The 27,136-nt window shown below is 33.4% G+C and overlaps 2 protein-coding genes across 2 annotated transcripts in view; one reads left to right on the plus strand and one right to left on the minus strand.

Moving 5' to 3' along the window:
* The window catches only part of LOC106129671 (uncharacterized), a 52,263-nt gene that overhangs the window by 10,925 nt on the left and 14,202 nt on the right, over positions 1 to 27,136 (minus strand). The window contains exons 5-6 of the mRNA XM_060948591.1: positions 15,338 to 15,448; positions 379 to 539 (exon numbers count right to left, since the gene is read on the minus strand). Coding sequence (XP_060804574.1) covers positions 379 to 539; positions 15,338 to 15,448 — 272 coding nt within the window. The remainder of the gene's footprint in view (positions 1 to 378; positions 540 to 15,337; positions 15,449 to 27,136) is intronic.
* Positions 18,234 to 19,837, plus strand: LOC132902648 (uncharacterized). The gene is made up of 5 exons (XM_060948588.1): positions 18,234 to 18,589; positions 18,667 to 18,855; positions 18,964 to 19,045; positions 19,348 to 19,465; positions 19,759 to 19,837. The coding sequence occupies exons 1-5, from the start codon at positions 18,533 to 18,535 to the stop codon at positions 19,796 to 19,798; spliced, it is 486 nt and encodes a 161-aa protein (XP_060804571.1). The 5' UTR covers positions 18,234 to 18,532; the 3' UTR covers positions 19,799 to 19,837.

Below are 27,136 nucleotides of genomic sequence, written 5' to 3' on the forward strand. Positions count from 1 at the left end.
AATAAAGGTTTCAACTGGAATTATATAATATAATACATATTATTTCCTGTAATGGTAATATATAAGGTCACTATATACGTCATGATGTCCTCAATACTATCTCAATGAATGTAAGGAATTTCAGTGTAAAAAACGCGTTAGAATTTTCTTTTATATTTCGTAATTGAAAACCTTTTACTTGTTAGAATCAAGTTATAACATTTCTCTCAACATTCCGCAGTACCATAAAGCTTCTCTCTCATCTTGACGTGTTCCCAATTAAACCCTTCGCCACCATAGACCTTCTACATTTGTCATAACCAACCTCTTAAGCTACTCTTATAGTTCCTTCTGTTTTCAATTCGTATTCATTTAGGGCATCAAGTCAGGTCAACTTACAATTGAGCACTCGTTCCTCCGGGCCGACCTGCGGGAAGTGCCTCTGGAATTTCTTCTGGCGGGCCTTGCTAGGTTGCTTCCCCTCGGTTTCTCCGCCGGCGGAGCTGATGGCCGGGCCACGCACTGACGGCGCAGACCCTGAGAGTGGCTTCAGGACTTGTCTGGAAGAAAGAAATAGGAAATAAATATTTGAAGATAAATTAACCAAAAAGGTCCATTTAATAAAATGATATATACAGAAAAGTTTAGTTAGCCTCGAAGTAAGTTCGAGACTTGCGTTACGTGTTCATTGTCACGGACATATAGATATGAGAAAGTACCTAATTCTTTATTTATGAATTGGCCTTCAATTTACTCATAAAGAATAAATGAAGTGGCAAACACTACTATAATATATTAATTCCAACTTAATATATCTATCTTTATGATTTTTTTTATTTCTCTTTTAATATTCTTCGCAAGAAACTGAATCAAAAGACATAGATACAGTTACGATCAATCCTAAAATAACACACGATATACGGCCAACTTAGATTACAAAATTACAAGTGTTCGAACACTATTCTGTTTAATATCACAAAGGCTCATTATGCTAACTGAAATAAATTTAACGACTGAGGAAACCATTCGAGATCCAGCTATTAGGCAATAAGAGACTGCACTGTTGAACTAAATTAGAATGCTCGTAAAATCAGAGGGAGCCAGGATTGCATAAAGGATATTATTAATTGTGCAGTTAATCTGCCAGCTGCTTTTCTTCCCGTATTGTTCGCTAAAGTAATTAAATGAATAGAAGAATAAGTTAGTTTGATTCCTAGGAAAAAATCTCTGTTCTGAAGGCTAGGAGCTCTTTATAATTTGCTGAGTCCCAAAGCTTTCTTCTTCTTTAGTCCCGGTTGCATACCTCACTGGAGAGGAGCCCGGGGTATGCCTTTGACCATGAATCCTGGATTGGGTGAGTCGAGTTTTTACACAAAGCAACTTCCATCTGACATCCGCAACCTTAGGGAACCTAACCCGTATTGGATCGGTCATGGTTACACATCCAGTTGCCTGAATTTGCAGGTTTCCTCACGATGTTTCCCTCACCGTAAGAGCATCGTTTAATTCAAAGCTTTGTTAGGCATCTCTTTCCCATGGATGTCGTAAAAGGCGACTAAAGGATAGGTTTTCAAACTTGGGATTCTTTTTTAGGCGATGGGCTAGCAACCTGTCACTAGTTGAATCTCAATTCTATCGTTAAGCCAAATAGCTGAACGTGGCCATTCAGTCTTTTCAAGACTGTTGGCTCTGTTTACCCCGCAAGGGATATAGACGTGACCATATGTATGTATGTATGTATGTTGTTGGTCCCTAAAGATACAACAGATGGCTTAATATTAAAAGCATTCTCTACAAGTCTACCAGAAAATGGTAAACAGATAAGAAAACCAATGTCAATTTGAGATTACTACTTGTTTGAATATTTCTCTCAGTAGGTATACCTACCTACTCGTATATACGCTAAAGTTAACAAGGTATATTTTTCTTAACATTTCAGATTATTGTTCCCAAAATTAATGTTTCGTGAAAATGCAATGCAAAGCATGTAAAGTAGTAACTGCTGTTCACGAAGAATTATCTATGACGAAAGAAAGAGGTTTGTCTACTTCGATATAATAACATTTTAGTATAAAATTGAGTATATAAATTACTCATCACGTTAAAAGTTAACCTTTACGATGGAGACATTCAAGGGTATTTTCACAGTAGACTAATAAATGTTTATTTGTCCTTCCCTTTATATGAAACACCTTGACGATTAAGCAAACACAAACGTGTAGGTACAACAATAGAGGTTATAGCTTTTCATAACAATACATCCATTACAGGATTGTGGTGGTAACAAGTAAATATTTATAGTACTAGCGGCGCAATGACACCAATAACCGATAGAGTTGTCAAACACCAGCCAAACTAACGGAAGGGCGTCATGTAATGGTTTATTTATAATCGAAAGTAAGTTTTGTATGCAAGTTTTGTATGTTATTTTCATATGTAAGTTGTGTATGTAAGTTTTGTATGTAAGTTTTGTATGCAAGTTTTGTATGAAGTTGTGTATGTAAGTTTTGTATGCAAGTTTTGTATGTAAGTTTTGTATGCAAGTTTTGTATGTACATTGTGTATGTAATTTTTTGTATGTTAGCTAGTATGAATGCATTGTGATCATGTTAAACTTTATCGTGAACCAATCAATTTTCAATTTAAACTACTTGGATATGCTCGTAACGGATTGGATAACAAAGAACACACATCTAAAACCTGATCGGAGAAAGCTGGAATTAGTTATGTTTGATCATAATGGAGTAGAATACGAGGACCCTGAAAGGATTTCCCGGAATTCTCATGGATCAATTCTTAGTGAAATTTAAATTATTTTGGGAATAATCAGCTGCTGGTAAAAGCTAAATAATAATCGAGTTAACAATGTTAATGTACATAGTACAGATGACGAGCTAACTAGTTCGTTGCGGTAAATTTTCCCTTTGAATGAAACAGAGCGGCAAAATTAAGAAAACGAAAATGTTGCGCTTACGCGCGTTAAAGTTTGTATGTCAGTATGGATGTTTGTTACTCTTTCACGCAAAAACTACTTAACCGATTATGATGAAATTTGGTATGTAGGTAGCTGAAGACCCAGAATAACAAAGGCTACTTTTTATCCCGGAATTTCCGCGGGATTGATAAAGTTTCCATGCGAACGAAGTCGCAGGCGGCTTGTAGTTTTGATATAAAGATATATACTGATAAGAACTACAAATTAATATATTTATTTTATATACAGCAATAAACTTATTACATGCATAGTAATGAAAACTTTTAAAATTACAAGATAACAGAATGTACTGCAAAACGGCGATTCAGATTATGACTTAGTTACCTATACTTATGGAAAATATCTAACAGAAAAAATATTTTCGAATTATAACATCAAAACATTATACCAATAACGTCGTAACTCAAATATGTTTACTAAGTGTTAACGTTAGTTAAGAAAAATAATTGAGTGCTAATAGCACGCTTGTTAATTTTGATATAACAATAAACAAGTCATGCCGTGAACCTGTTACTTTCCGTGACTTATCTGTGAAACGGGTCAAAGATATGTTTGAAAACATAAATATTATTTATTATCAAGAGATTTATAAGAGTATCTTGATGCCGGAAAATAAATAAATTGTTATTGATTAGATTTAATTTACGATATGTTTACATCTGTTTCTAAATCTTGAAAAGTTACAAAAAGACTTACAAATAAGAGAAATTTTCAAATATGTTGAAAAGAACCCTATATTATAATTGTTGAAAACATTTTAGAATACTAATTACAAACTTATTTACAACATGCCCGCATCAAGAGATGCAGTCACGTAATATATATTAAGGCGCGAACTAGAAGATAGCAAAATAAATTATTCATAGAGTTCATTCACACACCGAACTGAAATTAGAGCAATTTAAATTCGTTCTATGACTTAAATGCGTTAGGAGTTTGTTATGCAAAAACTTATAAGACACATTTATACATATTTTACAAACACACGTCGCGTCCATATTTCTAATTGATAAAAGATACATATTAACTCATAATGATATAAACAGAAATGTGTTATGTGTACAGGAATCACAAAAAAAGATATTTTGGTGGTAAAAGCAGTATATATATTGCACAGAAAAAAAATGTTTTCCTTTAAAACACTAGTATAGCTCAGCGCCAACCCGCATGCATTTTTAATTGTTTACTTCTTTTCACAGTCGAATGCCTGTCTAAAATCACCCCGCCAAGTTTTTAGTGCACAAGTTGTTGGTTTTCAATACACAGATAAAGATTGAGTGGTATTATTCTATTGTACCGGAAACCAGACAGCTGAATAATTATATAATACTGCAACCCATTACATGATAATCTATGTTAATGTAATTAAAACAGAAACATTTCAAAACTTAATTTTATCTGATGTGTGTAGGTACTCACGTAATGCGCTTATGAGCCATTTTAATCACACACTTATAAAATTTACACGAAACAAACATACTTCCTCAAAGAGAACACTCCCATTTCGTCACAACCGGGACACCGGACCCAAAGTCCTCAAAACCTGAGACTGGCCGTAAACCTTGTTTGTTCCAGGTTATATGCATTCATACAATATCGGGATCCCGGGCAAAAACAAAACGTTACATTCATCCTAAAACAAGCTTTATCACAACTGAATAAAGAGATGAGAGACGTTTTGGTCTCAATACATAATACATTGTATGACGTTCGTTCCACGCAAGTTACCTATTGAATTTTAATATGACACGGATTAAACAGACTGTTATGTCGTTTGCCATCCAGGGCTACGGAAAAATTTGTGATACAAGAGGCTATCTCTTAGCAAGGCAAATCGGGTGAATGCGACGCAAGACCTCGTTGGGATTTGCGACAATCTGAGGCTATTGCGGCAATAATGAGTATGTTAACGTTGATGGAAATGAAGCCGTCGGTAGCTAAGAAGTGGCTCAATACGGGCATTCGAAGTAATTACAGTAACGAGTACATCGATAATTATTCCTTTTACTTATAAACATGGGTACTTGTACTATACACTTATAATTTAACTCCTTCTTTGCGAACAGTGAAAAGTTTGAATCTGGTGGAATCGTGTGAGTTTCTATTAGGTATATCAGTAATTTTATTTCATTTCCGTGCAGATGTTCGTCCGTCATAAAATAGATAAGATTCGGTAATTGATCGCAGTAACATTATTTGCTGAAATCAACAACAAACTGATAATAATTACAAAACAAATATCACTCAATATTATGAAGAAGCGACAGTTTATTTTTATGCGGATAACTTTTTATATCATTGTAAATATATGCCAATTAAATTCCACATTCCCGAATTGACGTCAATACGATAAACGGTTCAAAAGTTACCTAAATCGCTTTATCAATGGATGTCGTGTTTATGTCAACAGACCCCAATTAATTCATCAGTGTTATCAATTAAACGTAAATATCATGTCTCTACGCAGAAGCTTTTGGATTATATTCACAAGTCGAAGATATAGAAGGTACCTGCAGAAACATATCCTGCTAGTAATTTAGAGGAAATTATATGTATCTATATAGGATCAACAATCACAACACAATCTTAAAGTGCACTGGCCTAAAATGATATCGTCTTTGAAAGTAATAAAAAGAAAGAATGCAACACTTGCTTGCAGACAAAAATGATAGCCATAAGGCACACTAAAACCAAAATGCTACTAAGCAACTAACTAACCAAATTGTCGAAATTGAATCAGTCAGTATTCAAATATGTAGAATTTGGAATCTATAGACAGTTAGAATTGCTTAAAACTAAACTTTATTTATTTTAGAAAATCCATAAGAAATGAATAGTTAATAATTTTAACTAAGTAATTATATAATGTATAGTATTTCTAATATACAGCTCGTAGTTGTTTTTCAGAGCGTAACTACGTTCTGTCAAGTGTTTTATTTTTCTAAGTAATCTTTTTTATCTTTAACTGAATGAATCATATATATTTTTATTAAGTTCTCAATAACTAATAAACGAATCTAATCTAAATTAACGATACGATACTTAATCGATGATTAAAAATACAATTATCAATATAAAGGTGAAAGTGAAATTTGCAAAATTAATAAAGAGATATATATTTGTGTTCAAAGAAAACTCAAAGTTGGTTTACGCCATATGAATTTTAGTATTTCAATGCATGCTTCAATATCTATCACGACGTAGTTAACTCAAATAAAAATCTACAAACCTACATAAAAAAACCACCTAAAAATTTACAAATCAACTTATATGGCCTGTCCATAAAAATATGGTGCTGTAATTAAAATCTAAGTCGAAATCGTTATATTTTGTGAAATTAAAAATAAAATGTTAAGTTTTCTTGAAAATAGTGTGTATTATCTTACCCATCACTTGTAGTGCCATTGTCACCACTTGACTCGTCGGAGTACTCGAAAGATGCATTGTCAACCATTTTGCTGGTTGTAGGATTACATTTTACTCTATCTCGTACTTCGTCCTTAGGAACTGTTATTATTATCAAGTTTTGAGAGGAAAAACATTATGGATTTTGGATCATAACATCACCTAAAAAAAGTTTCACCATCACTGTCTATGTAAAAAAGATAAAAACTCGCGGGTCGTGTTTATTTTATCAAAATTACACATATTTGACATGCCCATGTATAAAATTAAGATAGCAAATTAATAAAACTACGACAAACAAAATCTTTAAAGCAACGATAACCTGGATACTAATAAATTGTGTACAACTTAAATTTAAAGCATGAAAATCAAATATTTGCAGCTGTTGTTCATCAAAAGATTAGATAGCCCCAATCTACCATTCTAATCAATCTTGTAGAACTACCCAATATCTATATGAAGTGACGACAAAAACAACTTTTAGTAGCGTCGTATGATCAAGGCCATCCCCACTAGGTCAATAGACACGAACCGCAAAGTTAGGAGTTTATACACAAAATAACCGAGTCTTGTGCATTTGCAGCTGTGATTTAACCGTATAAATGGACTACAAATCTAACAAAACACGGTATTTAGTACAGAGCACGATCACGAACTCATCGCTTCGTGATTTTCCACATTTCTCCTCGCACCATGAAAACAAGTAGAAAACAGTTCAACACATGTTTCTTTTATAAACTTACAATTATGAGCAAATACACTGTTATTCGTCGATTTTAACTGGTAATTTAAATTGTTTTATACAGTTTGTAATAAAACCACGCTTGAATAAATATTTTTACGCGTAAATTAGAATAAATTGCACGAACTAGAGACAGCGCAGCGCTCTGATCGCCGCCGCAAGAATCACTGTGCGCGAACATAATAATGTGTATAAACCCGCAACAGAGATATATCGATCGTATATCGACAACGAAGCAATTTATCGCCATGATAAGATAGAGAGGTCGAAACCGGCGGCAACGATAGCGCTTTTAATAAATTTTCCTATAGAGACGTTAACAAAAGTGAAAATGTTTTCAGGAGTGCTCCCGAAAACGCTGCTGTGCTTTGAGTCAAATGTTATCACTATTAAGCTCATACCATTCAATTTAGATATACAATCGTTTATTCTATAGGAGAGTAATATTTCATAGTTATCGACTTTCATAGCTCTACATCACTTGAAACCCCATTCACTTGACCAAGACTGCGTGAAACGGTATTGTGTGATTGCTAGACGAGTAACTACTGATGGTATGAATAATGTTTGGAACGAAGGAAAGACCGTTCGTTTATAAACACGAGTCGCGAACAGACATAATGAAGGAAAACATAAAACCTAATGTAACTTTCACATCGCAAAAACTTGGGACTTCCTGACAATATCCCGACTCGAATATTTGACAGTTTGAATGTTTTAAGCAAAAATCTTTCAATTCTAAATCGATTTCCATTTAATACTGTGTAACCAATCTTTCCACATGTTTAAAATCTTTAATTCTAACCGGGTAAAAAGACTGTTGGCAACTACGAAATTTACTATGGGAGATAGATATAAAAATAGTAAAATAAAAAAAATAATCTACAAGAGATGATTGCAGAAAAACTACACCTGCAAATTCGTGACCCTGTTCGTATATGTACCTTGCCATAGGTGTGTTATATCAAGCATTCTATGTTATTACGCTCCAAATACAGAGTCCATGCAATTTACTGAAATTTCTCTTAATAAATTAGGCGCGAAAATCCATCAGTAAGTTACGTGTAACAAATTGACAGGACAATTTTGCGATCGAAAACATTATTTCAACCAAGACATCTTGTATCTTTTCCACAAATCATCTAGTGATGCTTTTGATAAATTATTGTAACAATTTTTTAAAGACCCTTGTAAATGATGTGCCAAAGGGAAATACAAAGCATTAGTATTGAAAGTATTTATATTTGTAATGTAAGCTATGTCAATACTGAACAGTTTTATAAGTAACATACACGATCATTCACGAAGAAGGATGCGCGGGGTACGCCAAGCGTGACAATGTTGATTGGACTGATGGAATACACTAGTCTGCATTGAGTTCGCACGTGCATGATTAGGTCAGAATAAAATAGGGGATCCCTAGTCCGTAGTACTCACACTGCTGTACATCATTAGTATTTTGATGTTTTGAAATAGTCGATTGTTGATCATATGGTTGACATTTTCTTTAAATGTTTCATTCGTTGATTTTAAAGGTTAGGTAGGTATTCCACATTAGGCGCATAAAAAATGTAACTTGTAATAAACAACATAAGGACAATTAAAAGCTAAAACTATAATGTAGATCGTGACATATTCGTAAACATGAAATATCTACGGATTGGTAAACGACCTTCAAAATTTAATAGCATGCGCAAAATACTGGCCGCATTGCCCCTTTGAATCACCATACAAATTTTTCGTTGTCATCAATAATATTCTAAGTGTCTGACATGAATAAATTTCGCTGCATTTTTTACGATGTTAATATATCGGAAACTAAAACCAACTTAGGCGATTCATCGTAGTTTATAACGGCTCTTCTGAACCAAGCGTTACCAAGTTAGGTCAGCTTAGCATGTTCTTCATAAAACACCTGAATTACACCTTTTTAAAAATATATTTTATTATTTGAAGTAGGTCTATTCTATTCTGCGGGATACCACAAGGCTACTCCGAGATTCATAATTAAATCAAAACAATGGCATGATTACTACAACAAAAAATACTACGACAAAATGAGATGTAATTAATTGACTTTAGAAACGAGATAAATTCTGTCAAGTGTGGCATAGATTTTCCATAGGAGAAATTTATCACGTTCACTCCTAACATTGATTTATCATTATCACGCTCATAATGGCTTCTGGAGGTTTCGCCCGGTTTGAGTATCATTATTGATAGATACGGTGGGCTACAAAGACAGCTGCGCCATCTCGCCTTCATTGGTGTATTGGTGTGGCCCAGGTATATTCTGAGCCGTGGGACCTAATCACATCAACTTGTTGATGTGATTTAATGACATTCTGCAATAGAAATATCTTAGAAAAATATATTCTACTTAAATTCGTAAAAATTAATCGTTACAAATTCCAATTTTCAGTCATCCTACTGGCGGTCTAGGTTACATCCTCATCAAATTTATTCAAAATATGATAGTTGTATAAATAATATCCGAGGATTGTTTATACATATGAATAAAATCATTAGATAAAAAGTGTGAAATAAGGAAGGTGATACACTTACGCAACTTATATTATTCATAATCTTGTGCAATATTACATAACTACACAGACAAAAATACCAAATAAATTCTTAAATCGCACGCGCGGAAATTGCTTTGCCGTGATAATCGCTCATTATTTGCAACAATAACGAGACATTTAATCAAAGAAAGTAAGTGCTATTTATTAGAAACTATAAGCGAGTAAAAGTAATATTTAATATGAATGTAATTTTGAAAAATTTTATGATAAAATACCTACCTACACGTTTAAGTTTGTTAACCATATCTGTTAAATTTTCTACCACACCTCCAACCATGACTTTACCAACCTTTCAGTATAACCGAAAGGTTTGTGAGTGAATTGTGTGAGTAAGTTCAGATCCCAACCGACCCATAGGAAGAGTGTCCTACTCTCGCGTTTACTTTCTCTAACGGCAAACCCTTTTTCCACACCGATTAACTTAATTAACTTTAGTTCTGTATTACTCACTCCCTATTCAAGGGGGATGCTGACCGCCTAATGAATTAGTGTGGAATTATGTAAAATTATACAAACAGGACATTCGACCGGTTACCCATGGTACCCACCTGGGATACTGCAGATGGTCATTGCATCCTGCGGAGCAATTCACTAACGTTGACAAGGCAAATGTCTAATCTCTAAGGGTGAGGTTAACGGAACACATAGAAAGAAAGAGAACATAAGAAATACCTTGTCAACGATTCCACAAGGGTAAATTAAAAAATAATGAATATATCATTATATGATAATATGTCATACATTATTGAATACTATAACTCAAACATTTCTAGTTAACCGTTTTAAATACGTCTTAATTTGAATGTGTGTCAGACTGTATATTGATATCTAATAGATTTAAACGAGCAATTTTTGTAGGTATATATATAATCAGGATCTCGGAAACGGCTCCAACGATTTTCATGAAAGTTACAGATTAGGGGCTTTTCGGCTCAAGGAATCTATTTATCAAGGTCCTAGGTTCGAGAAAAGCTCGGTTCCCAAGATATATAAACATTTTAAAAACCGCGTTTTAAGAAACTATATCAGCGCCATCTCTGGTAGACCTCTGGTCAACCGGGTACTTATTAATTAATTCGTATAAATTTATAGATTTTCTTAAAATAAAAGTACATTTATAAATCAACTCTTAAGAACAGAATGTTATTTTATTTTTATATGCAAGTGGCAACTTCTGACCCTCATGTTTAAGATGTGCCGATCTATTTCTGAATTCAATGAATGCTAAACAGAATGACTATCACCTTTTGTGACATAAGTAAAACACATAACGTGCATATTAATGTTATCAAACAAAACTTATCTATGGGAGAAAAATTTTATTTAAATTCTGAAGCAAAGCATCTGATTCTCTGTTTTTATATCTGTTAAAACAATCGCCCTTTCTATAATTATAACAGGCAGTACTTGTTTATGTTATCAATTTCTCTATTTACAATTTTTTAATGTTTTAATTATCGTGACGAAACCTTTAAAAACACGGCAAAAAAATGCATTACCCATTATGAAATCAAATATGGCAATCCTAATCGGCACTGGTTCTATGATGGGAGAGACAGAAATGATAAAACATCAGGCAAAGGTAAGAAAAATGCGTAAAATTCAATTTTGGTTAATCAAATACCTTTAGCCGAAAGATATTTCCTCAAGGCTGAGTGTAACTTGTTCGAATCGTCCTAAATACTTCGATACTGTCTCCATCATTAACATTCACATAAATGTTTAACATCAATGCGGCATTATAATTATTTTTTTTAATTGGTAATTTTATTTTTACTTATGTTATAAGTGTGATAAGATTTTGAAATTACTTCTAAATAAAAAAAGTATTTTTTTTATAAAAGGCAATATAAAAAGTGTAGTGTAGTGAATAACATATTTATTGTTTTAAATATTGTTATCTTCGACCAGTATAATGGATTAAGCGTTTAAAGCTTTAACTTATTTAGCAAGGCCTATATAGCCCTATGTATTTCTTAAAGCGATGCAGTGAAAAATATTGGATGTATATTATAATCAATCAATTATTGAATCATATAAAAAACTTTAAAATAAAATTAATCTATAGCTAATTTAAGGGAAAATTATTATTAATTTAGTCGGCGTGTCTGACTCACACTGGGCTTGTCTATTCATTCGATTAACGTTAATCCAAGATAACTGTTATTTGTAATGATTCACAATTTTGCATACTTACCTATGTATATGTAATGTTGTCAATTTCAGTTTCTGTGAAACGGATAGATAGTTGAAGCCTGCTTTTGGTTCTACATATATGTATATTGCCACTCTATCGATAAGGAATACAATGGTGTTCTGTTGAAAAACCTTTACCCACGTCGCTTGACTGGTTATCAGATTAATACCTTTAGATAAATTTTGTCCATTTATCGATACATCGATACATTTCCTACTTCACTATCTATTTTACCTTTAACAAGCATTTTCGTATCGGCACTGGCAAATATTTGGACAATGTTGGATTTATTTTGTATTTCCGCTGTCATTTATCGGAAGTAATTCTTATATAAATCCCTACTAGTAGGTACTATAAATGAGTAGACCCTGGGAAAAAAACATAGGTTTCTTTTTATGGCGAAAAAAATAAACCGCGCGGACGCAGTCACGGCCAAAAGCTAGTAAGGATTAAAATATAAAAGATTTTCTGAGTTCAGTTGCATTTGGAATAAAATTAATCGATATTTGTTTTTCCATTTGGGAGATACGACATTAAGAAATATGGAAACTGGAAAATAAAATAAATAGACTGTACACGTTTTGATAACAGCAACATAAAATTCACTAGGAGATTTTCGTTAAACTGTCCAACTAGGAATGTGAAAAAAAAATCGATTATGGAAAAAATCGATTAAAAATCGATTTTTTTAAAGGAAAAATCGATTTTTATACATGATTTTTTTAAAATTAATAATCGATTAAAAATCGATTTTTATAATCATACAATAAATGCACTCCAACATTATGTTTTTGTCTTCTGGCTTGGAGCCTGGAACGCGAACTGCCAAAGAATACTATCATAGCTCCATAATATTACATCAACGCCATCTGTGCATTCTTTCTGTGCTCTTAAAACAGTTTAGATGATTAATTTAATCAAACATTCTCTAGATGGAATTAGTCGATGAACAGTATTTTACCGACATTCGGTTGATATTTTATTCATTATTCGTTGCTGAAACTTCATTTTTCAAACTTGATTGTTAAAAACTTTAATTTGTGTTGATTTTATAAGAACTGAAGAAAGAGAGTTATGAATGTGGACGAAGCGAAAGAAGTATGCAGAGATCGTGGCAAGTGGAAAGAGGTAGTCTCTGCCTACCCCTCCGGGAAAGAGGCGTGATTTTATGTATGTATGTATGTATGTTTATAAGAACTTTCTGTTTCTGTTGTATATTTTTAATGAATAAATCTATTGATATAATGTAAATGGCGTTTATTTTGACATAAATTGAAAAATTAGGAAAAAATCTATCAATATAATAAAATCGATTATTTTCTTAAGAAAAATCGATTATTTGTTAATCGATTTTTCATACTTAAAAAATAAATCGATTATATAAAAATCGATTTTTTATCAGCAATGTCACATCCCTATGTCCAACTATCTAACCTAGAATGAAGTGTTCCAAAAGCTAAGCAGTGTTGCCAAATTAATTTTCCGTAAAATTATAGGACAATTTTTTAACTGTAGTCGGGATATTTTGATAATGATTTCATGCGAACTGAAATATCTAGTGAAAACTGTTCCTTTGTGAGCCTTTGCTTTAACAAGTATATTTTATTTGATCATTAACAGGTAATCATTTGATTTTAAATTGACAAACGGAGGGAGTACTATGAAAAATAATACTAACGTTATCCCTTCATACACATAAGTCATCATATTCACGATCCTCAAAGTAGACTGATGGTCTTCAGTTTCCACCACGTCCGTCGTAGTTTTACTCTTAGACTGCTGGCCATCCTCGACTTCAGTAGTACTCGTATTTTCGGTAGTCGCTTTACTTGTGGTCTCCTCACCAGAAATATACCACTCAGTTGACATTTTGTGTCCCTAATAAATTCCCTTTTTAACAAATGAATATCACATTCTTCAAATAAACTTTAGAGTCAGTTACTCATTGTTGAGGGCTAAACGAAAAAAAGAACGTACTAAGCGTACGTTAGCTGGCACGTTCTGTTTTACCCGCGACGCAAATAAAACTGATAAATTAACAAAAGATTAATATCGCTTGCGATATTCGATAAATGTCCGTAGATAATGATAAACAAAAACCTGTAGTGATATTGCGATGTACGCGAAAAGTTAACATGTGTCTATCTTAACACTTATTTGTTTTCCCATCATCAACTCTTATATTAAAAAAAAGAAGTAAAACTTATCTTTTACATAGATGTCAATTATTTAATGTTGATCCTTGATGCTTTTTATGTTTAACTAGCGACCCGCCCCGGCTTCGCACGGGTGCAAAATTATAAATGTTATTATACATAAAAACCTTCCTCTTGAATCACTCTACCTGTTACAAAAACCGCATCAAAACACAAACAGAAAGACAAACAGACTAAAATAGCGACTTTGTTTTATACTATGTAGTGATGATGCATGAATTATTTCTCTTATAAAATAGATCTTTTCATCCTTTAAGACTATACAAAGCTTTCTTTAAATCTTTAGTTCTATTTTACAAGTATCTGCCAGATTAAATACATGAAATAAAATAAATTTCGACACTTCTCCGGGAAATACTGTGCATATTATGGCAGCCCCATTACACCAAGAGCAGGAAGCTGTTGTAATTGGAAAGATGAAACAAGGCGGGTTCTGTGTGAACTATTGAATGCATTATTTAACAGGTCAGCTTTAATGCTAAATCATTAGAGTTATTGCTCACAAACATTTTATGTGATGTGAGTAATTAAGTGTCGGTGGTAGAGTGATTCTCAAGCAAGAGATACGAGGTATGAATAACACTCGGAAAGTCATGACACTTTTTGATATTATATACCTAATAAACGATTGAAAGGTAACAAATTCTCTAACTGTGAGCGAAAAAAAAAGTGAGAGAAAAAGGAAAAGATTTGAAAATCAGGGCTTTTATAAAAATTCTGGTAACTGAATGTGCGACGTAACTATGGTACGACCACTGCATTATATAACAACGTAAGAACATGTACATTACATACATACATATACATTTTCGATTCCACCTTAAGACTCCGCTTTACGCTCAAGTTAAGATACAATGTACTATTATTTCATTTCCATATCATGTAAAAGATCTCGTAACACAAGTTTCTAACTTAGTTCGAGGCTAACTCCTTAGTGTAATTTGTCCCGTACATAGTTATTAATTATGAAAAAATGAAGCTGTCTCTTGATACACACGTACATACATAAAATCACGCCTCTTGTCTTCTTTTCAGTCACCACGGTCCCTGCATACTGTTTTCACTTCATAAGTCTTCTAGTAATTGGTATCAAAAAAGGAAAAAACTTTTACAAAACTTTCTAAAACATGTTTTATGTTTACTTATGCAATTGACTGATGCTCTTAGATCTTATATAAGTAATTCAGACCTAGGTTTGAAGATTAGTGACCAACTTACTTGTCATGTTTATTGCGGGGGTGAGGCTCGAGCTGCAGCGGGGTGGCGGGAGCGGAGCGCGGGGCCCCGCACCCGCCACCCGCCGCGCCCGAAGGGAAATTCCCGGTTGACCTGGAACAATCAAATATTACCTCAATATCATATTACAAAAATAAAAACTTCACAATTTATATGACTGTTGACACATGATATAGGATTAAGGATGTAGGCAAAGATAAAAAGATTTTATGATGTGTTACAGGGACCACATTAGGTCGTTATAAGTATAAATGTTTTCAAGACACATTCAGTCAAGGAGTGCCTTTGACTTGAACAACTATTCCATATCCTAATAAATATAAGGAGACAGAGAAAAATCTCTCGTATTTAAATATTGCACCCTCAAGGCCTGAGGCGTGGTTGTAAGCTATATTTTCCCAATATCTGAAGGAACAAAACATGGGAAAGTAGTTTGTAGAAATCAAGTTAAGGCCACAGAAAACTAAATGGAATTAATGTGATGAAAATTCAGTCATGAAATGTAATGATGCAGCCGATGTCGATGTGCATAAAAGATAAACAATACACGAAAGGAAATAAAGCAGCGCAAGATAGCTGCTTTAGAGGTTATGAAATGAATATGAACAATACATCGAATGGAAATTACATATGTAGGTACTACGAGTATGTAATGACCTTCATAATGTATTTTATTCTGTGCTAATGTAGCAGAACTTAGTAACGACAATGTTTTATAACATCAACGAAAAAGAATGCAACTTGAAAATGATGCAAAATTTGATTTGATTATTCTAGGGATATCCCTATCCTATCACTGAACATATGTTCAGACCAACCTTTTTTTATATCTATGGCTTTTACGACGAGATAAACTTGAATGCGAAGACAAATTTCGCAAAGCAATTCCAGGACGATTCGGTTTAATCGATTTGCTTCTACTCATTGTTATATTATATAATAATATGTCTCCATATGTTAAAAAAATAACAAAAATAAATGTTGCTTAACAAACACGTAAGTTAAAAGTATCATACAGACAATGAAGCCTCAGGCATAATTATCGATTAAGAGATGAAACCAACAAAGCACCTATCTTAAACAGAGCAAAATATTTTAAAATTTTAACATAACAAATATGCTATGCACTGCACTCGCGATCAATAACTAAACTGAATGAAACAATATAATGTTACGGTAATAAAAGTTCTATACACAACCGCCGCGTTACAGACAAGCAGAGGTTGTACATTTGATCAAATAGTCAACGTGTTCATACAATCAACGGCAAATGGTCATTAATAGTGAAGCGAACAAAAAAAATAATAGATTGTCACACAGTAATATTACAAGCGACATCAATGAAGAATCGCTTTATTGTTAAGCTGATAGAGAAAATAAAATCGTTTAAGAAGATATAAATGAAGAAGAAAATAAAGAAAAAAGTGAAGAAGAAATAATGTGTTATAACTTAACGACTCTTCCAAAACTTGCGTTCTCTGCCTCTCCTACTTTGAAATACTGTCATATAATTATGAACAAAATGAATTATGAAAAACATAAAATTTTGACAGTATTCAAAAGTAGGTTAAAATAACGGAAGGTCTTATTGTTTCCACAGGTGCTGAAAGAAATGATAATAACATCGTTTCACTCTTATAGTACCTTCATCGTTCTGCATCTGTGCATTCCGAAATTTAAATAAACAGTTTGATCCAATACGCTTTTAAGAAGTCATGAAATATATAGTCATAGTACATAACTCGTTAAGAAAATCTTTTCAGCTAATCGCATAAGAGTCCTTTTTCATTAAGGGACACAGGTCGCGACTGAAATCTAGTCGAAATTTAACAGCAATAATATGTCTCAACCAGTTCCGGAATATTGGAATGAATAAAAAGTGTAATGAAACAATTAAAACCTTATTTGGGGGGAATCTGAGAAGAGAGTAAAAGTATAAATAAAACATTTCTGTAAGTTAAACATTAATGATGATTTCAGCAATGAAAATTAATTAGAATCATACAAATGTGATCTGTCCACATACAATATTATAACTTGTCCACTTTCACTGCATTCTCTTCGTGTTTCTCATGTTGGTCACACATATAACAAATAATGTATCTATATCATACTGCTGATCGTATAATAAGTAAGTAAAATATTTAATAATCCATTAACACTTCCTATTCCTAATGTTTACGGAGAATTTCAAAATATCGAGAACGCTGCCAATAAGGGATTTGTAAGTCATAAAAGTCAAGTCAAAAATTACTAAAACCCCATAATTTATGATAGCAAATATAACAAATTAGATTTAGGTCGGTAGAAAACACTCATAAACAATAGATTTATGTGCAGAATATAGGTTACGAAATCGAGAACAGTACCTATCAGTTGTTAAAAGATAGGAAACACCCGTTAAAGTAAATTGTAAGTAGGTATGTATGAAATAAAATATTGCTCCATAATCCACACACATTTTACAAAAACAATTAGTTTAGACTTTATTAATTTATTTTATTTTTAGTTAAGTCATCACATCACTATAAAATCTACTGAAACAATATTATTTCTAGAACTGAAATAAAGCCAATTTACCATTAAAATTTCATTTCGCTACAGTCCGTTCAAATGTATCCACGTGATAAAATATGAAAGCAAGGCCATGGTATGGTGGTGCATAAATCGATTCCGCTGTTAATCGATAGTAGTTTAAAAATTAATAAAACTAATTTCTGAAAAGTTTCGATACCAAAAAATTTAGATTTGTAATTTATTTTTAGATGCAATTCTTAGATAAAAGGAATAAGCTTTTATTGAATATATCACATTGCACGTTTCTTTATATTGTAATATTGACCCAGTGATAGAAATACGTGTTCTTGGAAATGCACAGCCGTTTCAGTTCTCATCAAACACAAATAAACTAACTGCCGAGGTTGTTAAAGCTACGTTTTTCAAGACCACTCCAGCTTTATCAAAACTGTACAAGAGCTTCAATTCAACTGATCACGTATATAATAACATTTGCTTTTAAAAAGATTAATCAATTCCTCAAAACAATATGCGAAATGTATGTTTGACGCGATATTCTCAAATTTAAGCGAAAACGATACAATGTTTATAAACTCGGCGATGAACTAATTTGCACTGTATAATCATTTCACTCAGGGATGTTATATCAAACAGTTAATCATGGGCCTCCTTGTTATATGTCTGGCATTAATTTTAAAAATAGCGCTGATAGAAAACGTAAGAACGTGTGTAATTCATGCAAAATTAAAACCAAATGAAAATGTTTCTAGTATTAAAAAACATTTTTTTTATAGAGGATGATCAAAACAAATGATGTGATAGTGCCAACTTCTAACACCGAAGAACCTGAAGGAACTGATGATCAAAATTCTGAACAGCAGCCACATGATAAGGTAATCGGACTAAATAAGAGTAATGAAGACGGAGACCAGGAAGAAGAAAACTTTGAAATTGATAAGAAAATTTCTGATGAAATTAAGAAGGTAATTGTTGATTTGTAACATTGACATTTTCTCATTTCAAAAGAATTCTTTGTAGAAATAACAAGTGCGAATTACATAAAAGTAAAAGCTTTTTTGGTTTTCTTTCAGCAATGTGCAATTGTGGTTCTGTCTAATGTGCAAAATCAGAGTATTCGGTCGCTATTGAGAAAATACCGATACAACGCTGATGGTTTGAAATTTTTTTATATAATTTATCCACCCAATTTTAGATTAAACTCTGCTGATTTAGCCAAAATTTCACTCATATTGATTTGATTAACAAACTGACATGTGCAATCTGAGGATAACTGTTCTTTTCAGAACATAATTTTTGGCATGGGCGCAACGAATGACACCATAAAAGTGTTTACTGATATAATAAGATATTTACAAAATTATGACTTAGGATGGTAAACTTTATAAAATAAAATATTTTATTTATACTTTTGTATTTATGTGATCGATTATTCTGTGTATTGGATTTTCATCCAGGTACCCTGATTCCAAGCAGTGTGAAGTATTTCATCAAGTTACCGCAGAACTCCAAAGCAGAGCCTGTTCTCATACCACTAAACGACAAGGCCTTTTCCCCAATGGGTGGGTTTGTGCGGTGAGTACCTACTTCAATTTCTATTATTAGCCTGTGTGCCAACTATTAGTAGGCGGTTTTAAAGCATTGCGCTCAGGTAAAGCTATTTAATTTTGTGAAGTTTACCTGCCTCCTAGATCAAAAATCTGGTAATATACATATAAAAATCACATGTTCAGCTGTACGGTGTAGAGAGAGCCAACAGTCTCGAAAAGAACGTAGGCGACAATCAGCTGTATTGCTTAATGATAGGATTGAAATTGCCATCAACTTAGATGTTTAATTCAGAAATTCCATCTCATTTTAATTCACAGGTACTATAAAGAAGTTCCACCTATTCCGCGTACTTGGTAGCTACATATTTGAAAAACAATATATGTCAATAATTAAGAATATACCTCGCTTTACAATATAGACTATTTTTTCTACAAATGTATTGTTTCTTGTATAAAATATCCTAAATTAAAAGGTTTCATTTAAAAAAATGCAGTAATTGTAACGAGAACAAATAAATATTTCACTAAGTAAATAAAACAATATATTTGCAAATTTAAAACCATGAGGTTGTTTTTTTATACTTTCTCATCTCATGCATGCCAACAAGAGACTGCGATGCTACGCTGTCAAAAAATATAGTATATAATATAAACATGTTAAATTTACAAAGTTAAAAAAATAATATTTCGTAATTCATAAAGTTTAGCACAGCAGATATAAACATAAACATACATGCAATGACAAACATCACAGGTTACAGCTTGTAGCCTCTCCCTTAACATAACACAAAACATACCCATTCTAATTAACAACCATCATTACGAAAAAGAAGAATTAATAATTTTAGTAACCATTAACCATTCAAAAATATTTTTTTAAACTTGACATCCAGCAGATTATAAAAACTTGGAACAGGATATTCATCCCATTTCATATTATACCAAACAATAGGTCAACAGAAACGAAAAACACTTTTTAAAAACTCTAGAAAGAAATGCTCACCCCGCATCTAAAACACAAAATTTTGGCCCGCTTCCAACGGTTTTTACTTCCATATACTCCAGTTCGAGTCTATAACGGGAAGAGGCTAAAATCACAACCGACCGAATAGAAACAGATGCCAGTTCAAAGCGTACAAACAGGGTGAGACTATGTTTAATTCAGCAGGATATTCAAAGTCTGGCACGTTGTCCTTGGTGCAAATAACGTGGTCACTAGAACAATAGTCACGTACGTTAAATACGTTGAGTCCGCACATTACGGGGATCGTTAATATGATCCTCGCAGAGATAATTGAAATTTTCCATGAACTTGTAACGATCATACAGTCGGTGACTCTTACATATGTACGTAGCGTCGTTCTAACGTTCGTAGAATGACATAGATTAATATTGAAAGTTAACCTTGCGTACCTAAATTGAAAAACAATAATGAAACATATTCAAACCGACACCGCGGGTAAATCAATTTAAAAAAAAAAACTAGAGAAATATGTAGATAAAGGGCAGGGCAAGGAATTTCAGGGAGTTCGATAAAAACACTTTGACGTCATTGATTGTAAACGACCGAGGTTTATATCACTTCAATGGATCTCGAAGCTTCGATCATGCATTAAATGGAAGGTTATTGCTGCATAAACCTACCTGTCTTAGGTATACATACTACTCTGTCAAGAAAGTAGCAGGAAAAGATCAATAATACACAAACTGTTTGTTATTCATCCAAATTTATTTTATCACCTTCAAAATATGCTCCTTTAGAAACGATACACTTACGCCAACGAATAATCCAATCATCAAAACATTTTTTAAACGCTGTTTCCGGAATTGAGGTCAGTTCTCGCCGCGAATTCTCTTTTATGTCTTCTACCGATTGAAAACGGGTGCCACGAAGTGGTAATTTGAGTTTAGGAAAAAGAAAAAAGTCGGCTGGAGCCATATCTGGTGAATATGGTGGTTGCTCGATGGTATTTGTTGAGTGTTTGGTTAAAAATTCGTTCACAATGATGGCCTTGTGCGAAGGTGCATTATCATGGTGCAAAATCCAAGAATTTTCTTTCCACAAATCTGGCCTTTTTCGTCGGAATTGCTCTCTTAAACGCCGCATAACACTCAAATAATATTCCTTATTTACCGTTTGACCTTCCGGCAAGAATTCCGAGTGCACAACACCGCGATAGTCAAAGAAAACAGTCAACATGACTTTGACTTTTGAACGACTTTGGCGTGGTTTTTTCGGTTTCGGTTCAGTTGGAAGGCGCCACTCCGAAGCTTGTTGACTAGTTTGCATGTTAAACTCGTAAACCCACGTCTCGTCACCAGTAACAATGCGTTTCATGAATGTTGGGTCGGAATTGACTCGTTCTAGCATGTCCTCAGCGACTCTCATGCGATTGAGTTTTTGAAAAAAATTCAGGTCTTTTGGGACTAGCCGAGCGGCAACATGTTTCATACCCAAATTATTAGTTAAAATGGTACGGATCGACTCGTGAGATACAGAAAGTTCGGTGGCTATCTCTCTCAAAGTTGAATGAGGATTTTCAGTCACTATTTCCTTCACTTTTGCGATGTTAACTTCAGTTGCAGACGTTGATGGCCTACCAGAGCGAGGCAAATCTTCCATCACATCTCGACCGCTTTTGAACGCTTTGTACCACTCATAAGCACGAGTTTTTGATAAAGTCGATTCACCGTAAGCCTTCTGTAACATTTTCAGTGACTCCGAACACGATATTCCATTGGCAATGCAAAATTTAAGACAAACTCTTTGTTCGATGTTTTTATCCATTATGAAATTAGCAATACACACTAGATATGATATAACTAAAAATAGCACTGTATTTAATGTAAACAACAGATGCAACTCAAACTCCGCGCCAAAATGGAAAACAGTTGTGCCAATCTAACAACAACAAAAAAAACAAAAATTTGAATTTGGAACCATAAATAAATAATCCATTCCCGATACTTTTCTGACTGAATGTATTTTGGACTTTAAATAATGAGTCACTGTATGAAATTTATGAATAATTCAATAAAATAATAAGTATTGAACAAGTGACGGTTAAAGACGGTTTGACTGACATTTGAATGCTTTGGAGAAATCAGTCAAAAATATTTATTTAACTTAGAAATTAGTTTTAACAATGTAAGTTGTCATATCGATAAATTCATGCAAATTTTCCCGATGCATGTTATGAAGTTCACGGCCAGTTTAATGTTGGATGAACACAAGTAAATGACACAAAAAGCTAATGAACCGTTACCACGGGCTTTAGTTGGTAGAGATAAACGTGGACTTTGATGTAAAGTTTTTTAATTTACACGGGAAAAAAATATTATAAATAAATTGTTTGATTATGTTAATAAAATAAAGGAATAACAACTGGCGCATAATAGGCTTCAGATATACTATGGTCAATCAATTTCTAGAAACGCCAGTTTTTTCCCAGTCGTATCAAGGACTACAAGTATCAATTAGATTTCTTGCGTTGATTAAAATATCATTGTTATCAACTGTATCCGCGTTAGGTCAGAAGCTGCCAGACTGTTCAAAACCTCTAAAACAAAACCTCTTACCTTGGTAAGCACAGTTCGTTTACCTTTCAGCTCTATAACCAAATGAGTGGGAGAAATTCGTCATGGAGGAAACCAAAAAATATACTGAATTATTTGAGACGTTTCATTTATAGTTCATTGCCATTGATCTAGGGTCATCTAGTGTCTCAAATTGAATGAATTTGATTTAAGCATAGCAAATTGCTAATAATAGTTCAACTGGCTGATATTGGTTAGAAGAACAAAAATTTCTTCCTCTTTATTTCATCCGGGACGTTTAAAGCACATTATGACTCAAAGGAAAAATTAAAAGAAAACAGAAAGTCCTTGAAATGGACAGACTCCAAATATAGGCAAAGTTAAAGAAGATAATGATACCACCACCCGAATTTTAGGCAAATATTTACAGGGTACAAATCGAGCTTCTACATAGGACCATCAAACCTGGCAACCCTACGCTGGACACTGGCAAATTATAGACTTCCGCCCATTCAAATGATGACAGGCCAACGATCATTGATAATTACTCGCACTGTGACATCATCCACTTTGGAGGATCGATTTTAAAACGTTTCGATACATTAAAAAAACTGTCGATCAGACATTTATAATATTCTCTAAGACTCTAAGGAAATCAAGGAGTAAACAAAATGTCCGATTGATAGATTCTACACTGAAACGAGGAAGACATGTTGCAAACCACAACAAAAAATCTGATTTTGGTCATTAATGAGCGAGTGCAGAATGATAAAAAAATATTCTTCGATGTAAAATATTTCGTAACATGTCTTAAAAGCTAAATTGAATAGAGTTATAACAACTTCGGTGACTGCTACTAACAGAGACGACATCTAATTTTGTTAATTTTTCATAAGTAATCAGAGCTCATTTAACAAAATATACGTAAGATACGTTGAATATGTTAATCGGAGGTATTAGAACATAACGTTCACCAATGAATACCACATTAGACAATAGAAAACGTGTGGGTATATAGGTACTTATACCTCCCTAGTTATTTCCATACACTAACAAACAGAATTAGTAACGCCCGATTTAACTCCAAACGTTGTCATTTCCATAATTAATATTATTTTAATTTATATGTAACACCGACCAAATACGTAACTGCCTACGTAAATAATTGAAAAGTTACTAGTGCAAGGAAAATCTTTTAATGCAGCAATTTCCAATGACACATTTTTTTACTCGTATGTCGAAAATTTATGATTTCTAAGTTTCTTGCACATCATTTAACTCTATGTCTCTCTCTCATTCTCTCTCCATTTAATCAGTTATAATTCTTTATTAAGATAAGTAAATCAATAATACACGTTTATTAGCTAAGTCTCCTTTTATGGCTCCATGGGAAAGATATGGAGTAGTCCTATACTTGGAACCACACCGCTTGAAATCCTCTAACAAATTTCCCTGCTACCCCTTAAACGGTAAAAACTTGAAATAAATATAAAGCTAATAATATGTCGCGCATCAATGTGGTTATGATAAAGCGTTCGATATTTCGGTTTCGGCCTTACGTTCAGTTATTTCTGTAAGCACGGTAAGTAGGGCGACGACACATGGTGTGATCTATCGTGTTGCAACACAACCGGTCCTAACATACTAACATACACATTTTTGCAGTACTGCAGTACTTCATGCATTCATTCACGTGGAAATTGATAACGCGCGATTTTGCTTCAGTATGATATTATGTAGGTAATGAAAAATGATAAAGTACTTAATTTTTATTAACGATGTCATTTTTGTTTACGTGGCTGATATCTTGTAAATATGTTATCTATATAGAAATACCTGTCTTAGTTATTGAATTACATCTTAATATATAAAATAGGACATCTTAATGATTGACATCTATCAACCCACAACCCAAACTAGGTCAATACATTTGAAATTTAGCTTGTGATTCCATATGTGGTCTGGCGGTGCCCTAAATGTTATTTCTTTACATTAATAGTGGGAACGGTAAAAATGGGGATTTTCAATTTACACGGGTCTTTATCCTTAACGGGGTAAACGAAACCAATCGTAACAAGGCTCAAAAGCGTCGGCTGTATGTCATAGTGATGGAAGTGAGATTCAGATAAAGAAACAGGTTGATTTTAGTCCATCGCTTAAAAGAATCATAATATTTTTTGCGAAAATTGGGACAGATCAATTACTCATTAAGTGGGTTGATGCTTGCTATATACAAAGATTTTATAGCTATATTCCTGTTCAATAGTGTCAGAAAGAGCAAATACTAGGTCAAATGCCTATGTTAAGTATCTCTGTCATCATTTTCAGGAAACTTAAGCCAACTTAGATCATGACACATCGTTGTTTAAATGTGCAAGTTTTCTCACGGTTTCCTTACCATAAGAACGACGCAACGAAGAACTACTGTAACTTCTTAATAAATATACCTATGCGAAGACTGGATCGATGGTTCGAACATGTTTAAATACTTAATAGCAGAATACTACAGGTGCCTAGAAGCATCAAAGCGGCGTTCACTATCTATGTACGTAAAATATATAAAAATACTTGTATCTAAAAAATATCACGCGCAAGGCAAGCCGCGCCCTAAAGTTAGTAACCTAATGACAACCAATACCTAGGAAACCATAACAGAATTACTAATGATAACAACATATCAAACATCCCAGGTGTCCACTGACTCAGACGCTATCTCAAGTGAAATCTTATCTTTTTACGACTGCCTTCAAAAATAAACATAGGAGTAGTATGCAGCAATACTTATAAGAGAAGATTAGATAGGACATTACAGCGGAAAAATCTCTTAGGAAACTGTATAAGTTGGCAATATGATATACTTTTTCTAAAAACACTTACTAAAAGACTTTTAAGTATTTTGAATGGGCTCTGTCTACCCCTTTGGGGATAAAGACGTGATATGAGTAGAAATGTATCGTTCTATACCTAACCAGATTTATCACATGTCAAGTCCTGTTAATCCAATAAGTCAATAAACAAATGCAAAAATTATATTAATAAGGTCGAAAAGTCGGAAAGGTCGGAGTTGGGAAGACCTAGACGAACATATCTTGATCAAATTAAGGACGTCCTGGTGAAGGGTCAGGTCAAAAGTACCCGAAACCGCTGAGCTTTCATGAGGAGAGTTATGAATGTGGATGAAGCAAAGGAAATATGCAGAGATCGTGGCAAGTGCAAAGAGGTAGTCTCTGCCTACCCCTCCGGGAAATATATGTACATATTAATGCAAAGTGATTAAAACGGAATTATCGAATTACATATAGGTACCTAAATACAAAAAGTACCTATTTGATTGTATTTTACATTATAAAAAAATAATAATTTAAAAAATATAAGCAAAGAATATTTAAAAAAAATTACAATTTGATTTTTTCTCTACAAATAGAAAGTAGCCAGTTGGAGTTTGGGAGTCATTATGGAAGCAAACAAGTGTTGAAGAACTGGATTAAATCGCCAAAACAATAAGCTTCAAAACCACCAATTAACTGATAAGACAAATTAAAACAAAACAATTTTATTGGTAGAAAAGTTATCATTATCATTTGTTATACACCTTAAGGCTGAACAGCTATCTGTCTCTTTCTACCTCTTACATCGGCGTGGCTCCAGTTACACCTTTAAGTGCTAAACTTTGGAGCCAGATTTTACATTAGTAGCACAGGTGCCAGTCCATAAATGAATAAATAAATTAAAAAACAAACATACCCAAATATAATCACCTCTTCATCCCTCACAGGTTAGAAAGAGCCAATATCCGCAAAGACTGACAGGCCACATTTATTTTATTAGCATATCCCATAGTCACCTTTTACACATCCATGAAAAAAAGAGGGAATGATCCTTTTCCAAAGTACTGGGAACCACAAGGCACAAATCAAAAAAGCATGTATCTATATATATAAAAGCGAAAAATACTCACTTAGGAATCATGAAATCTCGAAATCTACTGAGCCAATAAAGATGAAATTTGGCAGGAAGGTAGATTTTAATTAGGAAGGATCCACTAAGAAAGGATTTTCGGAAATTCTATTCCTAAGGGGGTGAAATAGGGGTTGCAAGTTTGTATGAAACTTCGTCATTTTTAGTGTGGGTTACGCGGACGAAGTCGCGGGCAACAGCT

Source organism: Amyelois transitella, chromosome 16, assembly GCF_032362555.1.
Source record: "Amyelois transitella isolate CPQ chromosome 16, ilAmyTran1.1, whole genome shotgun sequence".
Lineage (NCBI taxonomy): Eukaryota > Metazoa > Arthropoda > Insecta > Lepidoptera > Pyralidae > Amyelois > Amyelois transitella.

Bases quoted from the DNA above. Each gene is read 5' to 3' on its own strand.
- LOC132902648 (XM_060948588.1), top strand. From the start codon at position 18,533: ATGGGCCTCCTTGTTATATGTCTGGCATTAATTTTAAAAATAGCGCTG. The intron at 18,856-18,963 runs GTAATTGTTGAT...GTTTTCTTTCAG, and splicing joins TTTCTGATGAAATTAAGAAG to CAATGTGCAATTGTGGTTCT. The intron at 19,046-19,347 runs GTTTGAAATTTT...ATTTTCATCCAG, and splicing joins ATACCGATACAACGCTGATG to GTACCCTGATTCCAAGCAGT.